At 34.5% G+C, this 16,951-nt stretch overlaps 1 protein-coding gene across 1 annotated transcript in view; it reads left to right on the forward strand.

Annotated features, from left to right (window-relative positions):
- The window catches only part of LOC150105945 (uncharacterized), a 34,702-nt gene extending 17,996 nt beyond the window's left edge, over positions 1-16,706 (forward strand). Inside the window, exons 2-4 of the mRNA XM_090394427.1 lie at positions 7,498-7,585; positions 15,310-15,475; positions 16,432-16,706. Of these exons, the coding sequence (XP_090250553.1) occupies positions 7,498-7,585; positions 15,310-15,475; positions 16,432-16,598 (421 nt within the window). The 3' untranslated portion in view covers positions 16,599-16,706. The remainder of the gene's footprint in view (positions 1-7,497; positions 7,586-15,309; positions 15,476-16,431) is intronic.
- The last annotated feature ends 245 nt before the right edge of the window (positions 16,707-16,951 follow it).

The following is a 16,951-nucleotide window of genomic DNA, read 5'->3' on the forward strand; positions in this document are numbered from 1 at the left end:
ATACTCCCTGAAGATGTTTCAGGGACAGATGAAATATTAGCTTTAAAATCACTTCTAATCCTTCTTTTAGTGGTGTCAATACTCCATTAAACTTCCAACATATCTTCCTGGCACCAAACCTTTGTGGATAATGCTCTTATTTAGGAGAGTTATTAGTAATAATGCAATTCATTTTACGTCCAAGCTGTATATGTGAGTGGGATGATGTAATAGTTACATCAGTTGTAAATCAGAAGTAAGAATTTTTTATTTTTAACCCCATGGTATTATTACACCAGATCATAGAGGTCAAGTTTATGTATTTTATACAGCACCTTTTCTGGATTGTTATAGAGTTCACATTTGGAAATATTCATACAGTTTAGCAAATGCATTGATGATGCTTCCTCGATGTTACAGATTTTGCAGGTGGGGAAGACTTTTATGCCATTGCTAAACTTGATCGGTCTTGATTCTAGTAGTAAGACTTATACGTTGGTTAGACATAACTGGTAATTAATTTACGGAATTGACAACGCATATAAAGTAAATTAATTAAAGATAACTTTAATGAATCACTTCTATATTTCGGCAATGTCACATTGCCATCTTGGGAACATAAAGATATGGTATGTGCACTAAGGAACTAACAAAGCAAATGAGGAAGAAAATAAGAACTAATTTTGTTCCTAAAGTCCTAATGGTGCCCTCTTGCAGGCTAATTTGGTAGTCTTGGCAGTTGGGCTGAAGTTCTCAAAATGAAAGGACAGGCAGAACAACAAATATCAGGATTTCAGAACACCAAGACTACATCCGGTTTCACCAGTACAGCCGCTCTGGGCTGGCAGACCATGCCTTAGATACCCACCATAAAATTCGTTGGAAGAAGACAAAAATAATCCATCGCAGCAAGTTTAAATACGAAAGACTATTCAAAGAATCTTCAGCAGCTCTAAAAAACGTTCCTAACCTCAACAAATTTGGGTGCATGAAACTGCCCCAAATTTGGGAGACTTTCATTTTGAGAACTTCAGCCCAACTGCCAAGACTACCAAATTAGCCTGCAAGAGGGCACCATTAGGACTTTAGGAACAAAATTAGTTCTTATTTTCTTCCTCATTTGCTTTGTTAGTTCCTTAGTGCACATACCATATCTTTATGTTCCCGAAGATGGCAATGTGACATTGCCGAAATATAGAAGTGATTCATTAAAGTTATCTTTAATTAATTTACTTTATATGCGTTGTCAATTCCGTAAATTAATTACCAGTTATGATCGGTCTTGAGGCGAGAGATCATGGTAGTGGCACTGCGATTGAAGTTGATGGTAGCGCCTGGATTTTCTGATGAGTCCTGAAGAATTGTTCTTTTTGTTTTCTTTTTGGGTGGTTTTAAAAGGATCGAAATCTGTGGTATCACTTGATGTTGCGGCCATTTTTGCTGCTTCATCTGCAGTTTCGTTTCGCTTTAATCCCACATGGGATGGGATCCATTGGAAGATTATTTCGGAATCCTTATGTAGTTTATGTTTTTTGCTATGTCTCTAAGTATTTCTTGATGGCTAGTGTAGTAGTTCTTAATAACTTGTAGGGCTGCTAAGGAATCTGTGAAAAATGTAAACTCCTTCAGGTTTTGTTTGTCCAAAGATTGTTGTGCTGTGTTAATGGTTATTAATTCTGCATGGTATGAGTTGCAACCAATACTGTTAGTTGTTTTTAGTTCTATATTATGAGAGCCATAGATCAGTACGCCACTCCCAGAATTGCCATTTGGATTTTTGGAGCTATCTGTGTAGATCTTTGAGTCAGGTCCATATTCTATTATTTTTGAAAGGGCTAATCTCAAGATTTCACAGTATTCTAGGGTTTTTTCTCATGTTTTCCTATTTCAGAGTTGATAACTATATTTTTCCTGTCTTGATTTGGAGGAAATGCTGGGTAGTTGGCAATTTTATTTGGACAATCCAAAGGAATTTTATTTTCTATGATTTCATGCATTGTTGATTTTTTCTTTATTCTGTTTGTTGGTTTCCAGTTTTTAAAAAGTTCTATGATGTGCAAGGTTGGCTCTTTTTTCTACAAATTTGGTAAGATTTTCTTGCCACATAATTTTTGAAGGAACAGGGTTGGATTCGAATTATGCTATTTTTCCAGGCGTTGTATTCCTTAGTCCATGATTTTAGCTGCATTTTTCTGAATTTTTATAAGCTTGTCTAAACTGGTTTGTGATGTTTGCATCCAGATTGACGAAGCATATTCCATTATGGGACAGACAATAGAGGTATATGTGACTTTTAATGTTTTAGCATTGGCTCCCCACTCTTTACCTGAGATACTTTTCATGATGTTTAGTCTTCTTTTTGCTCCGACTGCAATATTGTTGATATGTTTGTTGAAGCTTAGCAATTGATCCAGAGTAACTCAAAGATATTTGGGGTTTTCATTAAATGTAATTAGTTGACTGTTTAGCTTAATCTTTGGTCTCCACTTTCTGAGGTGGTTTTTAATAGTAAAAACACAGCTTTCTGATTTAGTAGGGTTAATTTTGGTTTTCACAGTATGTAGCTAAACTTTCAATGGCTTTGTTTAAGTGACCTGCTGTTTTTAGGTTGTTGTGAGCTGAGAATAGGACCAAATCATCGGCAAACATAGCTATCTTTTTGTTTATTTATATTTTTATCTAAGTCATTCCAGTAGATGGGGAAAAAAGGAGTGGGCTCAAAATGCTACCTTGAGGTAGCCCCTGTCTTATTTTCACTTTCATGGAAAAGGTATTATCTATTCTAACTCGAATTGTTCTATTTCTTAGAAAGTCATAGATCCAGTTAAGAACTTTCCCTTCTATTCCAATATGACAAAGTTTGGAAAAGAGTTCCTACCTCCACACCTTGTCAAATTGATTGCTAAAATCTATAAAAGCTTCAATGGTGGATTTGATAGGTTTGGTCTGGAAGGTATCTTGAATTGTCTGGGTTAAGTAGAAAAGTTGATCAGTTGAGTGATTTCTTCTAAAGGCAGCCTGAAAATGTGGTAGTATACTATTTTTGTTTGGATAGTAATTCAAACATTGGAGTATCATTTTTTTCATTAGTCATTTAGAAAATCTTTGCTACAACTAACAAGATCTTCTGAGATTTGATTATTTAAATAAAAAAAAAAAAAATACAATAATTTGATATCCCACCAGCACTAAAATTAGTAGGCTGAAAAGTTTTTCAAATATCTGTCTAGGTAAGTGAGATCTCATAGGTGATTTATCTTTCAGCTAATTCACAAATATAAGCATCTATACTTTTAGATACAAAATGAATTTCATAGTTGGGCATTATTGTCAAATTTTTGAAGCTTTGAGTGGCTTGAAAAATTTTGCATTTAGTTTGTAGAAAGTTTTTCATCAATATTTCCTAATATGTACCTGTAAGTGGTATTCAGATTACTATTATAGCACTACATGATTAAGTTTATTGCCAATCTCCTATCACTAATTTTCCTTAGTCTGTTGTCAGCTAACATTTTGTTCTTCTAAGGCACTTCTGAATCAACTCACCTTAGACCTTGGTCTTCCTCTGGGTCTTTTTTATCTTGGCATCAAATGCCTGTTTTGCTAACCTTTTCTCATTCTGTTTAAGTGGCCATATCATCTTAATTAGCTCTGCTTACACATTCTTGAATTTTAACAATGTCAAGTTCCTTTCTAATATCTTTATTTTTAACAATTCTGCCATTGGTTCACTCTCCTCATTTTTCTCAGAACCCTCGTATCTCTGGTTTCTAGTCTTGAGTGCTTTATTTCTAACCCAACTCAGATCTGTAACTTATAAACTAGTTTGAACACAGTCTTGTATACTGCTTTATTTATTTATTCATATAATTATATAGCAGCAGTGAGGCCCCTTTTACGGGGAAGTATGGCACCATCTCAATATCCCCAAATTCCGGTTTCGGGACTGTCAGAGCTGATGAATCAGGCCTATGGCTTGGTCTTAAGTATTCCTGACTAATCCGTGTGTTCACTGGCTGGTTTGCCTGCTTGTGTGATGAAGATGAAATTCCTCGTGGCATTATTATCCATGTTCAAGATAAAGGTTGGATGGACAAAACAGGAATGAAATTATGGATACAAAAGATATGGGCAAAATGTCCAGGTGCATTGTTTAAAAAGCCTGCAATGTTAGTGTGGGATCAATTCAGAGCGCATAAAACAGAATCAACCAAGAAGCTTCTAAAAGAAATGAATACAGAATTAGCTGTCATTCCTGGAGGCCTTACAAGTCAATTACAACCCTTGGATGAATCTATTAATAAACCATTCAAAAATTTTATGCGGGAAGAGTGGAACAAATGGATGGCAAAGCCAAATCACGATGTTACAGCAACAGGACATCTGAAATGGCCAACAATTTCAGAAGTATGTACCTAATTGAAAAATTCATGGGAAGCTGAAAGAAGAGAAGATTCTAAAGTCATCTAAGAAATGCGGGATAAGTAATGCGATGGATATTACCGAAGATGACTCAGTTTTTGAAGGGAGTGACAACAATAGTTCAGACGAAAGTAATACGAATGGTGACATTAACAGGACCAGTGATAGTACAGAGAGTGAAGATGAACTGAATATTGCTAATACAAATCATTGTAACAATAAATAAAAATTAAGTAAGAATTTGTAAATATCTTTATATAATATATTTTTTTCTAAAAAATAGTCTCATAAATTTGGGGGTGTCTTATCGTCCCGTGCCTCATTGTCTGCAAAATACGGTATTATTAATAAAATAACACTTGACGTTTCAACCCCAGTATTGAGGTTATCATCAGAAAGATGCATGTGTATAGGAAACCAAACTACATGCTCTTGCACTCTATAAAGGTAAATTAAATCTACGCTGTTGATTATTCTTTTTCTTAGACTGATCTCTAGTAATAAAAAAAAAATAATAAAATAAAAATGATTAATAAATAAAAACTAGAATAAACTCTGCTAAATTCCTGTACTAAGATTCTTCTTGGACTTGTAATGTTAAGGGGGAAAAAAACACTTAGTCTTCTTGTATTGGGATTTTTCTTTGGCTTGTTCTGGTTGCTATAAAGGTTGCGAATGGGTCCTCCACCTTCTTGGAATGGTTAGGCCATCATTTTTCTTCAGATTTGGATTGTTTGAGAATTTAAATTCTCAAACAATCCAAAATTTTAGGAAATGCTTCTTTAAATTTCCTCTCAAACAGGTTTTGGTGCAGTGTAGGGACTTGGTACCTTTCCAATCAATTCTGTAGTATGTTTGGAGTGCGTAGTCAGAAAGGCCAGGTTTTTCCAAAATAGAGGTATTTAATGTATAGTTTTTGTTTGTCCTTCCTAATTGGGATGGTTTGCCTTGTTTCCCCTATGTATGATAGGTTACATGTGCATTGTATTTTGTATACCCCTGAGTGGGCTAGGTGTGGAAGAGGATCTTTGGAAGAACTGAGTAGGTGTCATAATTTTGTCAGGGGTTTAAAGGTGGTTTTGATGTTGTATTTGTGCAATGTTCTGTCTATTTTTTCAGAAATGCCTCTAACATAAGGTATGGCAATAGCATTCTTGAAATCTTTTTTGTTTTTACTAGTATCTCTGGAGTATCTTGTGAATAGTTTTTTTTTACTGTATCCATTTTTTTAAAAATGTATGGTTGATGATCTTGTATTCCTGGTTTAGAGCTTCATTTGAACAAATAGTTTGACCTCTGTGTTTAAGGGTGCTTATGACCCCTAGTTTTTGTGTATGTATTGACCTGTGTAGGTTTGTAGTAGACTGAGAAAGAGAGGCAGCCAGAGGGGAAGACATGCGATGAGTGTGTCTAGTAACAGAAGAGTTGTTTTTTCTATTTTAATAGTGAATTGGATATGTTTGCGTTTGTTTGTTCAGGTGGCTGAGGAATGGTCATAAATTAACTTTACCTTTTTGGAGGTATCTGCAGCTAAAACTAATACATGGAAAGAGACCACATTTTATATTGAGACTTTAGTACCAAAAGTTGTTGGCAGGGAAAATTTTGCTGCTGGTGGAGCCAAAAGCAGTCAGATATTTGCAGTAAACGCAGGTAAAAAGGATTATGCAGATTTTACTGTGCATACGTGACAGCAGCAGCACCAATTCCACTTAAAGAGATTGGGAATGTTCAGGCAGTTATTTGAATGACTGAAGAATTGTGCTCAATATGTGTCCTACCTTGCTTCAGTGTGCTTTACTTGTTAAGTTGTTTTACTTTAAACAGTGCTATGCCATAGTGGCACTTCAGGAATTTAGACGGCTTCATAACCTGTGTACAGGTCCTATGTCAGCTGTAGCACTGAGAGCTATGATTAAGAAGTTTGAAGAAACTGGATCACTAGGAGTTAGACCTGGCAGAGGATGGAAAGCAGTGCAAGAAGAGACAGTAACAGATGTTGCTACTGCGGTGTTCGACACAGGGACCAGTACTGGTCCAAGCACTCTTGCCATAGCTTGCAAACTTTATGGCTTATGGTAGTCTGGAAAATCTTAATGAAAATGCTTCACTTCTATCTGTATATGTTCAGTCGTGTGTAAGCACTAACTACTGCAGATTATGAGGAATAAAACATTATTTCCTGTGAGTTCAATCACTACATTAATTTCTGTCTCTCTCTCTCTCTTGCAAATTGTTTTCGTTTAATTATTATCATCATTGTGGCGTGACGTGGCTGTCGCTTACACCATCGAAATGTTATTATTCCATTTTATCTACCTTTTTTTTTAATGTAATTATCCCCTTGTTTTCAGCTCTGACAGCACCAAAATTTCTCCTATTGGCGACTTTTTTTTTTTGCAGAAATCATCTCCCCATGCCTTCAAAAGTCTCAATGTAAAATTTGATCTCATTCCATTTATTGGTTTTAGGCTATAGATGCTTCCAAAGAGGGAAAGTTATTTTATGGCCACCCTGTATTTAGTGCTTCGCAGCCTTGGGGCCAAATGGCGAAAATATCATTGACATATCCGAGCTAAATTTTGGGCTTTAGGAACGCAACACTCTGGAGCTCATTGCTCAAAGTCTTTCATATAAATATGAATTCATAAATAGGAATGCTGATCACCATGAAACCTTAATTTTATAGTTCACTTTGTAAAAGCTGCTGAACTTGAATTATTTTTTAAATCTTTCTGACATACTGTTATTTTCGGTGTTTATTTTTTATCCTGCTTAGCACTAAGTAATGGTCACTTCCAATTTCAAATCCTCTCTTCACTATATCCTGAACTAGCCTGAAGATGTTGCTATTCAACAATAATTCAATGAGGCTTTATTTCTTGGCTTCTCCTCATTCACTTATGCACATGTTTGTGGGGGTTTCTAAATTATGTAAAAGTTTTTATAACAAAGCTTACCCATGATAATATTTTACTATGTTCATAACCTTTTCTGGGTGAGAGTTAGATAAATTTAATTTAGGTCTTAGATCATCCTCAAACTTAAAATTTTAAATTTGAAAAGAAAATTAGTTATTTTAAACTTTTATTCTAGTTCTGAACATACTGAAGCAGCTGTAGAAGAATTAAAGAAACAGACAAAAGAAGAGACTGAAGTAGTGAGCACACAAGAATCTGAGGAGGTAATTCTATTAGTATATCTTACAATGCTAAATTAGAACTGCAGATTTAGTTTACAACATCTAGTGGATCATCTAAAGTGTGCCAACTGGCAGCAAAAATAAGTAAACTTATTCTGTTTTAGTGAGTCCTTTAGGTATACTCTATTTCCAGCATTTTCATTTCCTGGAGTGATTTGGGTTGCAAAACTAATTTTTAATTAACAAAAATTAGGTTTCTTATTCAAAAAAACTTCCTTTTTACTCTTCAAGTAAATGTTAATCAAATTCTGCATGTTAAATGTTTTGATTACCAAAAGCAACTTTTCCGTTCTGAAAATTAAAATATTGTTAATATCTATCACAACTCTAAATCTAACAATCCACTGATAAGTACTATGTCATGTTTGTGTCTTCTAACTCCATGATCAGATTTGTCAATTTTACCAGACATGCCTGCATTTGTCTGGGGAAGTTTCTTGCCTTCTGGTGTTCTCAGAATTTGAAATATGATCTTTATACAAAAGGATTGCTTGTTATATGCTTTTCCTTTTTTGTTGCAAAGTGTCTTAGTGCATTTCTGGGAGAAAGTGAATTTACAGGTATAAATGGGTTTGAAAAGTAGAAATAAATGAGGCTTGAGTATGGTATGCTTGTGGAAGAGGGTTAATTTTGAAAAAAATTCTGTTTTAGTTTACGGACATACAGAAGATGGACATCATGTCACTAAGAAAGAACCTTGCAAATATTTTTCTCATGTGAAGTGCTGTTGATTGAGGAATTTAACTAATTTACATATCCACACAAGATCTTCATTGAGTTTCAGATTTTTAAATACCTAAACCAGATTCAGATATCAAACTTGTAAATTTATAAACTACCAGCTACATCTCCACCCATCAAGTAACTGAATAGGTTCTTTCTTTGTGACATGCAGATGTCCATCTTTTCTATATGTTCCTATGTACTGTCATATATTATAGTAGTAATGCATTTCCATTAAAAGTGCATTCATATGTCTATGCACTGTTAATAATTTTGATATAATTTTTCAAATGTAGTACTCCAACATTTGACTTTTTTAGTTAGAATGCCTTTACTGCAAATCCTACCTGTATGTTGAAAAACACAAGGGTATGCATCTGGAAGTATGGTAGCCAGTTTCATAAGGAGGTGTAGCCATTTCCTCATGGAAATGTTTGCCACCTAAGTAAAGAAGAAAAATAGTTTCTACTTGTTTTTTTCTCTTGATCCCCAAGGGATCAAGAGAAAAAAACAAGTAGAATAAAGTAGAATAAAGAAAAACATTCATTACCCTATCATTGGAATGGATTTTGCCACTTTCTGCCATGTGTTGAGGGGTCTCACATTGTGGTCAGACAGTAGTATTATAATGCCTGCCATAACTCCTTTAAAACTCATTCACTTTTCACATTCAAAACTTATCTTTTCTGACAACCTATTTGTCATTCACCATTTAAAGCAATAAAATCTAGTCTCCTTTAGCCAAACTTCCTATAGCAATCGTTTTTTTTTCTATCTTATTGTGTACTGATTCCTCTGTTGCATATACTCTAGAAAATCCCTTTTAACATGTTTGTCACATCCTTCCACTGCTCAGCTAAACTCTGTAACCCACAAATCTTAAGTTGCATTTAAGAGATCAGTTCCCATTTTGGTTATTTCCATGGATAAAAGGGATGTTAACTTCTTTATTTCTTCTTGTCAGTGTTTTTTAAAGTAATTTTGAGCCATTTTGCTCCTTTTGTGTATATTCTCTGAACTATCATCCCTGAATCCTTAGCCTCAGTTTCTTGTAGTCTTCTTGTGTAATAAATACAGAGCATGTATTTCATCCCAAATTGAATAACTTTGTCACCCCAAGAATTGGTAACCATAATCCCTCCCCCCCATACTATCACTTTAATATGTTCATATCAGGAACTGTTTTGCACATTTATCATACTGACAGGACTTCATCACTGTATGCTGCTTTCACATCAGGCTGGTGAGTGGATTTATATGGCATGTTAGTTGGAACTGTTTTGTAAAATTTTATTTGAAGTTAGCATTTGTGAACTGCCTTAATGACATTAAAAAAAAAAAAATTCAAATGCAATCGAACAAACGCTTAATTTGTGTAATTGAAAATTTGGAAAAATGTTAGGACAATTGTTTTTAGCAGTGCAACAAACTTTTTTTGCTTGAGTCTATGCTGCATAGTTTGTGGGAGGGAATGTGATTCATTAGGTAGTGCTATTTTTATCCCAACTGTCTATTTGTTGACAAATCACATACTGTAAATATTTGTTATTCACTGATATTATAAAAACTAGTGTTTCTTGTCTGTAAGTGGCTGTTTAGAAGGGCATGTTTTCATCGAGCTGCTTTCAGTCTTCAGACAGTATACACAAAAGGAGTAAAATTTATCTATTCCTAACTCAAAATTAATCCTTCTATATATAAGAAGAATGCATCTGATGACAGCCAAGAAACCTATAGTTGTTTACTGAGATAGCAATGTATACAGTTGCTGTTTCTTATTGGTTAGTGATTTATATTTCACAAATCCCCTTTGATTAGTTCATAAGGTTTTTAATTATTCCTATCATAAATGCAAATATAAAAGTAAATTATTCATAATCCATTTTACAGTACTGAATATATTGTTATTCATGCCTATTCTTTCTCATCCTTATATTTGTTTATTCTTTATCTTTTTAGTAAATCAAGTGTGCTAACTAATAAGCAATTAGTTTATATTTATATTTAAAAAATGTTCTTTTTTTAATATAAAAAAACATTCCTCCTCAACTACCCCCCTGCCCCCAATTGCAATGTAGGATTAGTTACCAGGTAATGTCATTATTAGCATTAAGTTTTGAAGTGATATAAAAAAATAAATCATTTGTTAATTTAATCAAGTATATATTTTCCATTTGAATCAACAGCACTTTTCCAACATCGAAATCTTTATTGCCATTTCTATAGAATTCGGGAGGTTTAGAGGCAAAGAAGTTGCATAGGCTCAATTTCCAGTGCCTCTAATATATTGTATCGTTTTTCATTAATGAAATGTTGCAAACTTCGAATTAAGTGGTAATCTGAAGGTTCAGAAGATCAGGAGAATACAGAGGATGTGGAAGCTTTTCCCAACAGAGTTTCTCAGTCTTGGTACAGGTGATTGCATTATAATGGCATCGCTTGATGCCAGATTGACCAGAGAACACATTTTCTTTCAGTTTTCATTTAATCAATCGTTGTTCACAGTGTACTTCAGCTGTAATTGTTTTGGTTTTGTGGCAAGAGTTCAAAGTATGTACTTTGAACTCTTGCCACATATAATACCAGTCGTATCCCACCAATTCTTAATATAACCTGAGGGTGAGGGTCTTGTTTTGGCTGAGGTTTAGCATGTTCCCCTGAATGAACCCCACTGCCTTTGGCACTTAACATTTTTGTCAAGTATCCACTTTTCATCGCCGGTGACTACGTGACTCAGATTGAACCTCTAGAATGAAGAGCAGTGGAATGTTGATGTGCTCTCTTAGATTGTTTCTCAGTTCATGAGGAACCCACTTGCCAAACTTAAGACTATTCCAAGTTCTAGTAAATGGTGGATGGTTGAGATGACAATGAATGAAGATGTTTTGTTAAATCTTAAAGTTACATTGACATTTTTTGCAATAATGGCTTCCTGCATATCATATAGAGATGGGGCACCCAGAGTGAGGGAATCTTTCAAGCCCAAGTCCCCTTGTTGAAATTTTTGGAACCATTACTGGCACTTTTGCACATTTTTAAGTGTTGGCATCATTGTTGCCCCCCCCCCCCTTTTTTTTTTAACAATGGATTATGTGCCTAATGTGCTTTTCAGTGACCTCCATAGTAATGAAGTGTTAGTTAAACAATAACTTATGATATTCCTGCAAGGTGGAATTCTTTAGAATAAGGGTGCTGTTTAGCAGTATTTATAAAGCCTTTAAAAAATGATCATGCCACTTGCTTGCTCAAATTTCAAACATTTCTAAATGTGTAAAATGGTCCTTAATAATAATCTGCCATTGTTGCATCTGTTTGCTTGCTTAATTTTTCTCAGTGGTCTCTAATCTTTGGTTCAGCTGTCATCTTTCAACTATCTAACCATAAGAGAAATCTGCTAGTTAGATAACTGAAGGCATAATTGCCTGGTGAACTATCAGATGTTAGTAAACACTTAACCACATGTAATTGTCCCTTTTGGTTATCTCCAGATTTGTATTTTTAACCTATTTTTCTGATCCATACGTTAAAATTGGTTTGAATACTGTCTTGTATATAGCTACATCATTGTTTTAACTCATTTCTCTTATTCCATATAACTAACTCAGTTGGTTTCTAACCACACCAGCTTTTCATATTCTCTCTCTCTCTATAGATATAGATAGAGATAGATAGATATTTAACTTGTTAAAATAAACATTACATGATAGGCAACAATGACTATTTACATATTATAAGTATATATTTACAGAGAAAGAAAAAAACATTTTCCTTTCGGGTGTACAATAGAGATATAAATGAATATTCAAAATTAACAGTTCAGTTTCATTCTGAGTTATCATTCAGATGGAGCACATTGTCGTCGTCAATCCAGAAGAGGGTACCAGTTGGATTCCACTCCTCTAGGAATTTCGCGACAGTTCTTGTTTCTTTGAAGTGCTCAAGTTCCAATAGAAGCCTGCTTTTTAGTTTCCGACGGAGGTTGTGCAGCTTCAGTGATCGATGGGTGCTGGTTACTTGTCTGTTTTAGGTAAAAGCTGTAGATGACGGCCTTAGCGCAGATGAAGATGAAATTGCATGTTCTGTGTCTGTTTTCTTCTGTGTGGACTAAATTCCAGTAGTCTTCTTGGCTGTGTGTGTAGTTACAGGTGCTAGAGGCGGTATTCAGGGCATAGGTGATTATCACTTTGTTTGCAGGGCAGGTCAGATATGTGTGTTCCAGGGTGCCTGAAACGTCACAGAATGGACACAGATCCGTTTCTCTTAGCTTAAATTTGTAGAGCTTTGAAGGAGTTGGTAAGATGTTATGCCATAATCTCCACTGTATTTCGGAATCTGGTTTGGCACATTTTGATTTATATGGCAGATCCCACTGAAAACTGTGTGGTATATGCAGCCTTGTAGATGAGAGTGTTAAGGCTGAATATAAGAATGGTGAGGATGGGGACACTGACATGAGGAAGTGGTATATTTTCTTGTAGTTGGAGGGATGAATTGGAAGTGAGGCTTCAGATTGTACAAGATGAAATATTGGCCCCGAGCAGTTTCTAGAAGGAATACGGATTTCCTGAGGTGTAGCGATATCTGGATAGGCTTTTATAATGGAGGCTTGCAACTGTTGATATTGTTTTTCAGTTTTTGGGTTATTCATTGGTAGGCTTGTGAATGCTTTCCACTTTAGGGTGTGGGTTAGGAGGTCTCCTATGACTCTTATTCCTGCCCAGTTCCATGTAGGGAAAAGAAAAGGCTGGCCAGTTGTGAGACTTGTGATGTTTTTGTTTGAAAATAGTGGTTCTGTAAGTACAGCTGACTCTGTTGATCCTGTGAGTGTGTGATGGAGTCCTGTGTTTTTCCATCGCTGTAGAGCATCTTTGTAAAAGGTAGGTAGTTTAGGAGGAGATGGTGCAGGACTGGCCATTCGGAGGATTGTGGAAAGTGTAAGTCCTCTGGTGGATGCTTTCGTGATGTAATCGAAGGTGGTTACATAAGTGTGATTGCATTGAAGTGTCTTTAGGAGGAGGATTATCCTGAAGGATCGAATCTTGTTTTCAAGGGAAATCAGGCCTTGACCTCCCTTGCTGAGTGGCTTGCAGAGTTGAGGGTGTGTTGTCCAGTTAGTTTTGTTCCAGAGGAAACGTTTGATTTCCTTTTGAATGTGGTGGAGATATAGATAGATATAGATATTCTAAATAGCTGACCATGTTTTTCTATATTCAGTATGCAACTGATGTTTTGTGTTCTTGCCTATTTTCAGTCTTGGTATGGAAATCAGCAATAAAGACTGAAGTTGTAATGGTAGTTTAGTCAAGGAATCTTGCAGACTTGTAATAGATTTAAGAATATAAATCTGAGCTATCTGCACCCTTCCAGTATTGCATCTGATCTTCCATTTAAATTTTTCAATCTTGCCAACCTAAAACAGAGGTATAGGCCATATATTACTTTATAAGATGTTCCATTTACTCTATATAATTGTAACATTTTGAATAACTTAAGTTTTTTTTTTTTTCTGCTATTGAAAACTTATAGTAAGGATTTTTATTTACTTTAAAGTAAGTCGTCATCCCCACAACTGCTGTTTGGTGTGAATCTAACTTTTCAGGTTTTACCACAACTTTTCTTCTATATCTTAATATTATCTAGATCAGTTATTTGCAATTGGAGGTAATTCTTGCATTGTTTTATTTCTCATATAGATAGGTAATATAAGAGCTCTACTCCAGTCATGGTGGTATAGCTTTTATTTCCATATTTGAACATTCTTGGTCAAACATGAAAATAAAAGTTCTGAGTTTTGATTTGTGTTCTGATTTTTATCCTTCTTGAAATTGTGACCACTTCCTATTTCAAATCTCCTTTATACTCTTGTATCCAGTATCAGCATGAAGATTTTAATAATAATCATAATGTTCAACTTTGTTTGACATTAGTCAACTTCTTAAAAAGAACTCTAGTTGTTAGTAGCCATTACTAGTTTTGCCCTGTTCTTTAGTTTCCCAAAACATTTGTCTGGTATTTGTTTCCCACTTTGCTGTTTATCTCCAAGAGGAACCAATGTTGCTATCTAGTTGCATTCTCTAATTATATTGAAATCCCTTGCTTCTTTAGGGTGACCGACTATACAACAAATGTGTCCAATTTTCACATTGGACACATTTTTTGATTGCCATTCATGAATATTAACCTTGTTTAGTATTGAATAATCAAGCTATTTCCTTTCCTTGTATTATTTGACACCTCCAGGGAGTCCAAGGACTCATCGAGGGAGGGCACCTGCTCTACAACTCGGTCTCCACCATTCAATCGCCAACTGACCACAACTACACCAATGCCATTTACCGTCGAGCAATGGGTATTTCCACAGACAATCGCAAACATCCATGCCCATGGTGGATTTGAACCTGCCTCCTTTTGGCTGGTGAATGGATATGCTATCCACTCGGCCAACCAGGCTGGCTTTATATTCAAGCAATAACAACCATCGATTTATTTTATGGCTCACTCAAAGGATATGTAAACCTATTGTACCTTTTTGACTTTGGGTGGCTAAGGATTTTTTTACATACACCTGAATCCCTACTCTTAGAGACCAAATATTGAACTTTTCAAGCCATTTTGGACACTAATAAGTGGGGGGTTAATGGTCTCTAACTGGGCAATAAAATTCTTCACCAAAAATCAGTTGCAAACATCTATGGTAGGATTAGAACCTAGACTGTTGGAAAGCTGATATGCTAATCACCTGGCCAACCAGACCAATTATGTTAATGTGGCACTTCTAATTCTTCTATTTGATTTTACTTAGTTGTCTTTTGGTTTCACAAAAATTTATTTCTAAAGATTAAAATGCATTTAATTCTCATTATAGCAAACTCATAGGACCTACAGGTGTGTGTGAATTTTTTTTTTTTAGCATTGTAGCTTTAATAAGGACTTCCATTAGTTTCTTATGGTGTTTTTCATAAAGAACTTTTAAAATTTATCAGAAGCAGGATGAAGAAAAAACAGTGAAAAATGATTCAGAAGAATCTAATGAAAAAGAAGATAAGGATGAGGAGGAAGAAAAAGAAGAGAAAGGTGAAAAGCTAAACACAGAAGAGAATGGCTCAGAAGATGAATCAAGTAATCAAGAAGAATCAAAAGAAAACAGAGGTAAATATATCTAACTCTTGGTTTTGCATTAAATATTTGAATCACCTTTACACCTAAACCAGCACCATTGGCACATGGTTTTCTTTCTTTTCTTTGAAAGAATAAATCATGAACATAATTTTACTTTAGTAATAATTAAGGACCTAAACATAAAACATTCTTGTTTATATAGTTCTCAGACCACTTTCTCTTTGTATCTCCACTGCACTCAGTCCCTTTTTCCTTATGCTTATCACATTGTGGTTTCATGTTAAATGATAAAGAAAAAATTCATGAAGTTGAGCACTTTTTGGTGCAAAGCTAGTTAACAATCAGCTAACTAGTGAATATAAATTACTTCCTCTAACCTTTTTTTAGGTTTATTGGCCTGTCACCCTCACATTAATATCAATCATAAGTCAAATAGATTTTAAAAAGAACACATAGCATACTACCGTTTTAAATTTCTAAATTATAAATAGTGATAATTTTTGGATGTTAATTTTCTTATACAGGGGATTCTATTTACAACCTACATGCATTCGTTGTGCACTGATAAGAAGACTACTTTTCATTATTTTTGGGCAAACCGATTTGCCCAAAACTACTGTGATTGATTATATGCTGCATATTTTCTAAAATGCGTATTAAGTAAAATGAATAATACTGCTTTAAAAAAAAAAAAAAAACCTTTAGTATTTGATATTGCTGTTTAAAATATGCAATATAAATTCCTTCCTTTCTGTTTTATGCTTTAATGTCAACCCACGTTACACCATGTGAGAGTTTGAAACCAAACATTGAATGGAATAGGTTAGTTAATCCTTAGTCCCATAGTATCCTGTAAGACATTGCCTTTTTATTTATTAAATGCAATTTGTATCTAAGTGATTAGTTGAAACCATTACATTTTTTGTAAAGAATGCTTTGCTTGAACTTCAAGTGTTCAGTTTCCTATTTTTAAAATCTATTTCTAGAAAACCAAGAAACTGAGGAAAGTGAACCACAAAAGAGGAAAGTAGGTGAAGATGATGTTCCAAAAGATGAATCAAATAAGAAGAAAAAGACAAAACTTGAAGAAAATGAAAAGGACATAGAAACAGCAGCTGCTGAAAGTACTCCAGAAGTTGAAGCTAGTGCATAAAAGAATCATTTGTAGATTTATACTGTATTGTATTGTGTTTGTTTATAGTCTAATGGAATAAGTGCTTAAGTGTATTGTACTTCTGTCAGTAAATTAATTTTATTATCATTGTTGTTCGTTAATATCAATCATAAGTCAAATAGATTTTAAAAAGAACACAGCATACTATAATTTAAATTATAAATAGTGATAATTTTTTGGTGTTAATTTTCTTATACAGGGGCTTCTATTTACATGCATTCATTGTGCACTGATAAGTTAGAAATTTTATACTTGTAGCTAAGGGGGTTAAAGTATCTCCTGCATATCATTTTTTATTGCTGTCATATATTGTAAAAAACTTAAATCTGGTT

This window comes from Typopeltis vanoorti, chromosome 6 (assembly GCF_054136105.1).
Source record: "Typopeltis vanoorti isolate ZY-2024b chromosome 6, IOZ_Tvanoo_1.0, whole genome shotgun sequence".
Lineage (NCBI taxonomy): Eukaryota > Metazoa > Arthropoda > Arachnida > Uropygi > Thelyphonidae > Typopeltis > Typopeltis vanoorti.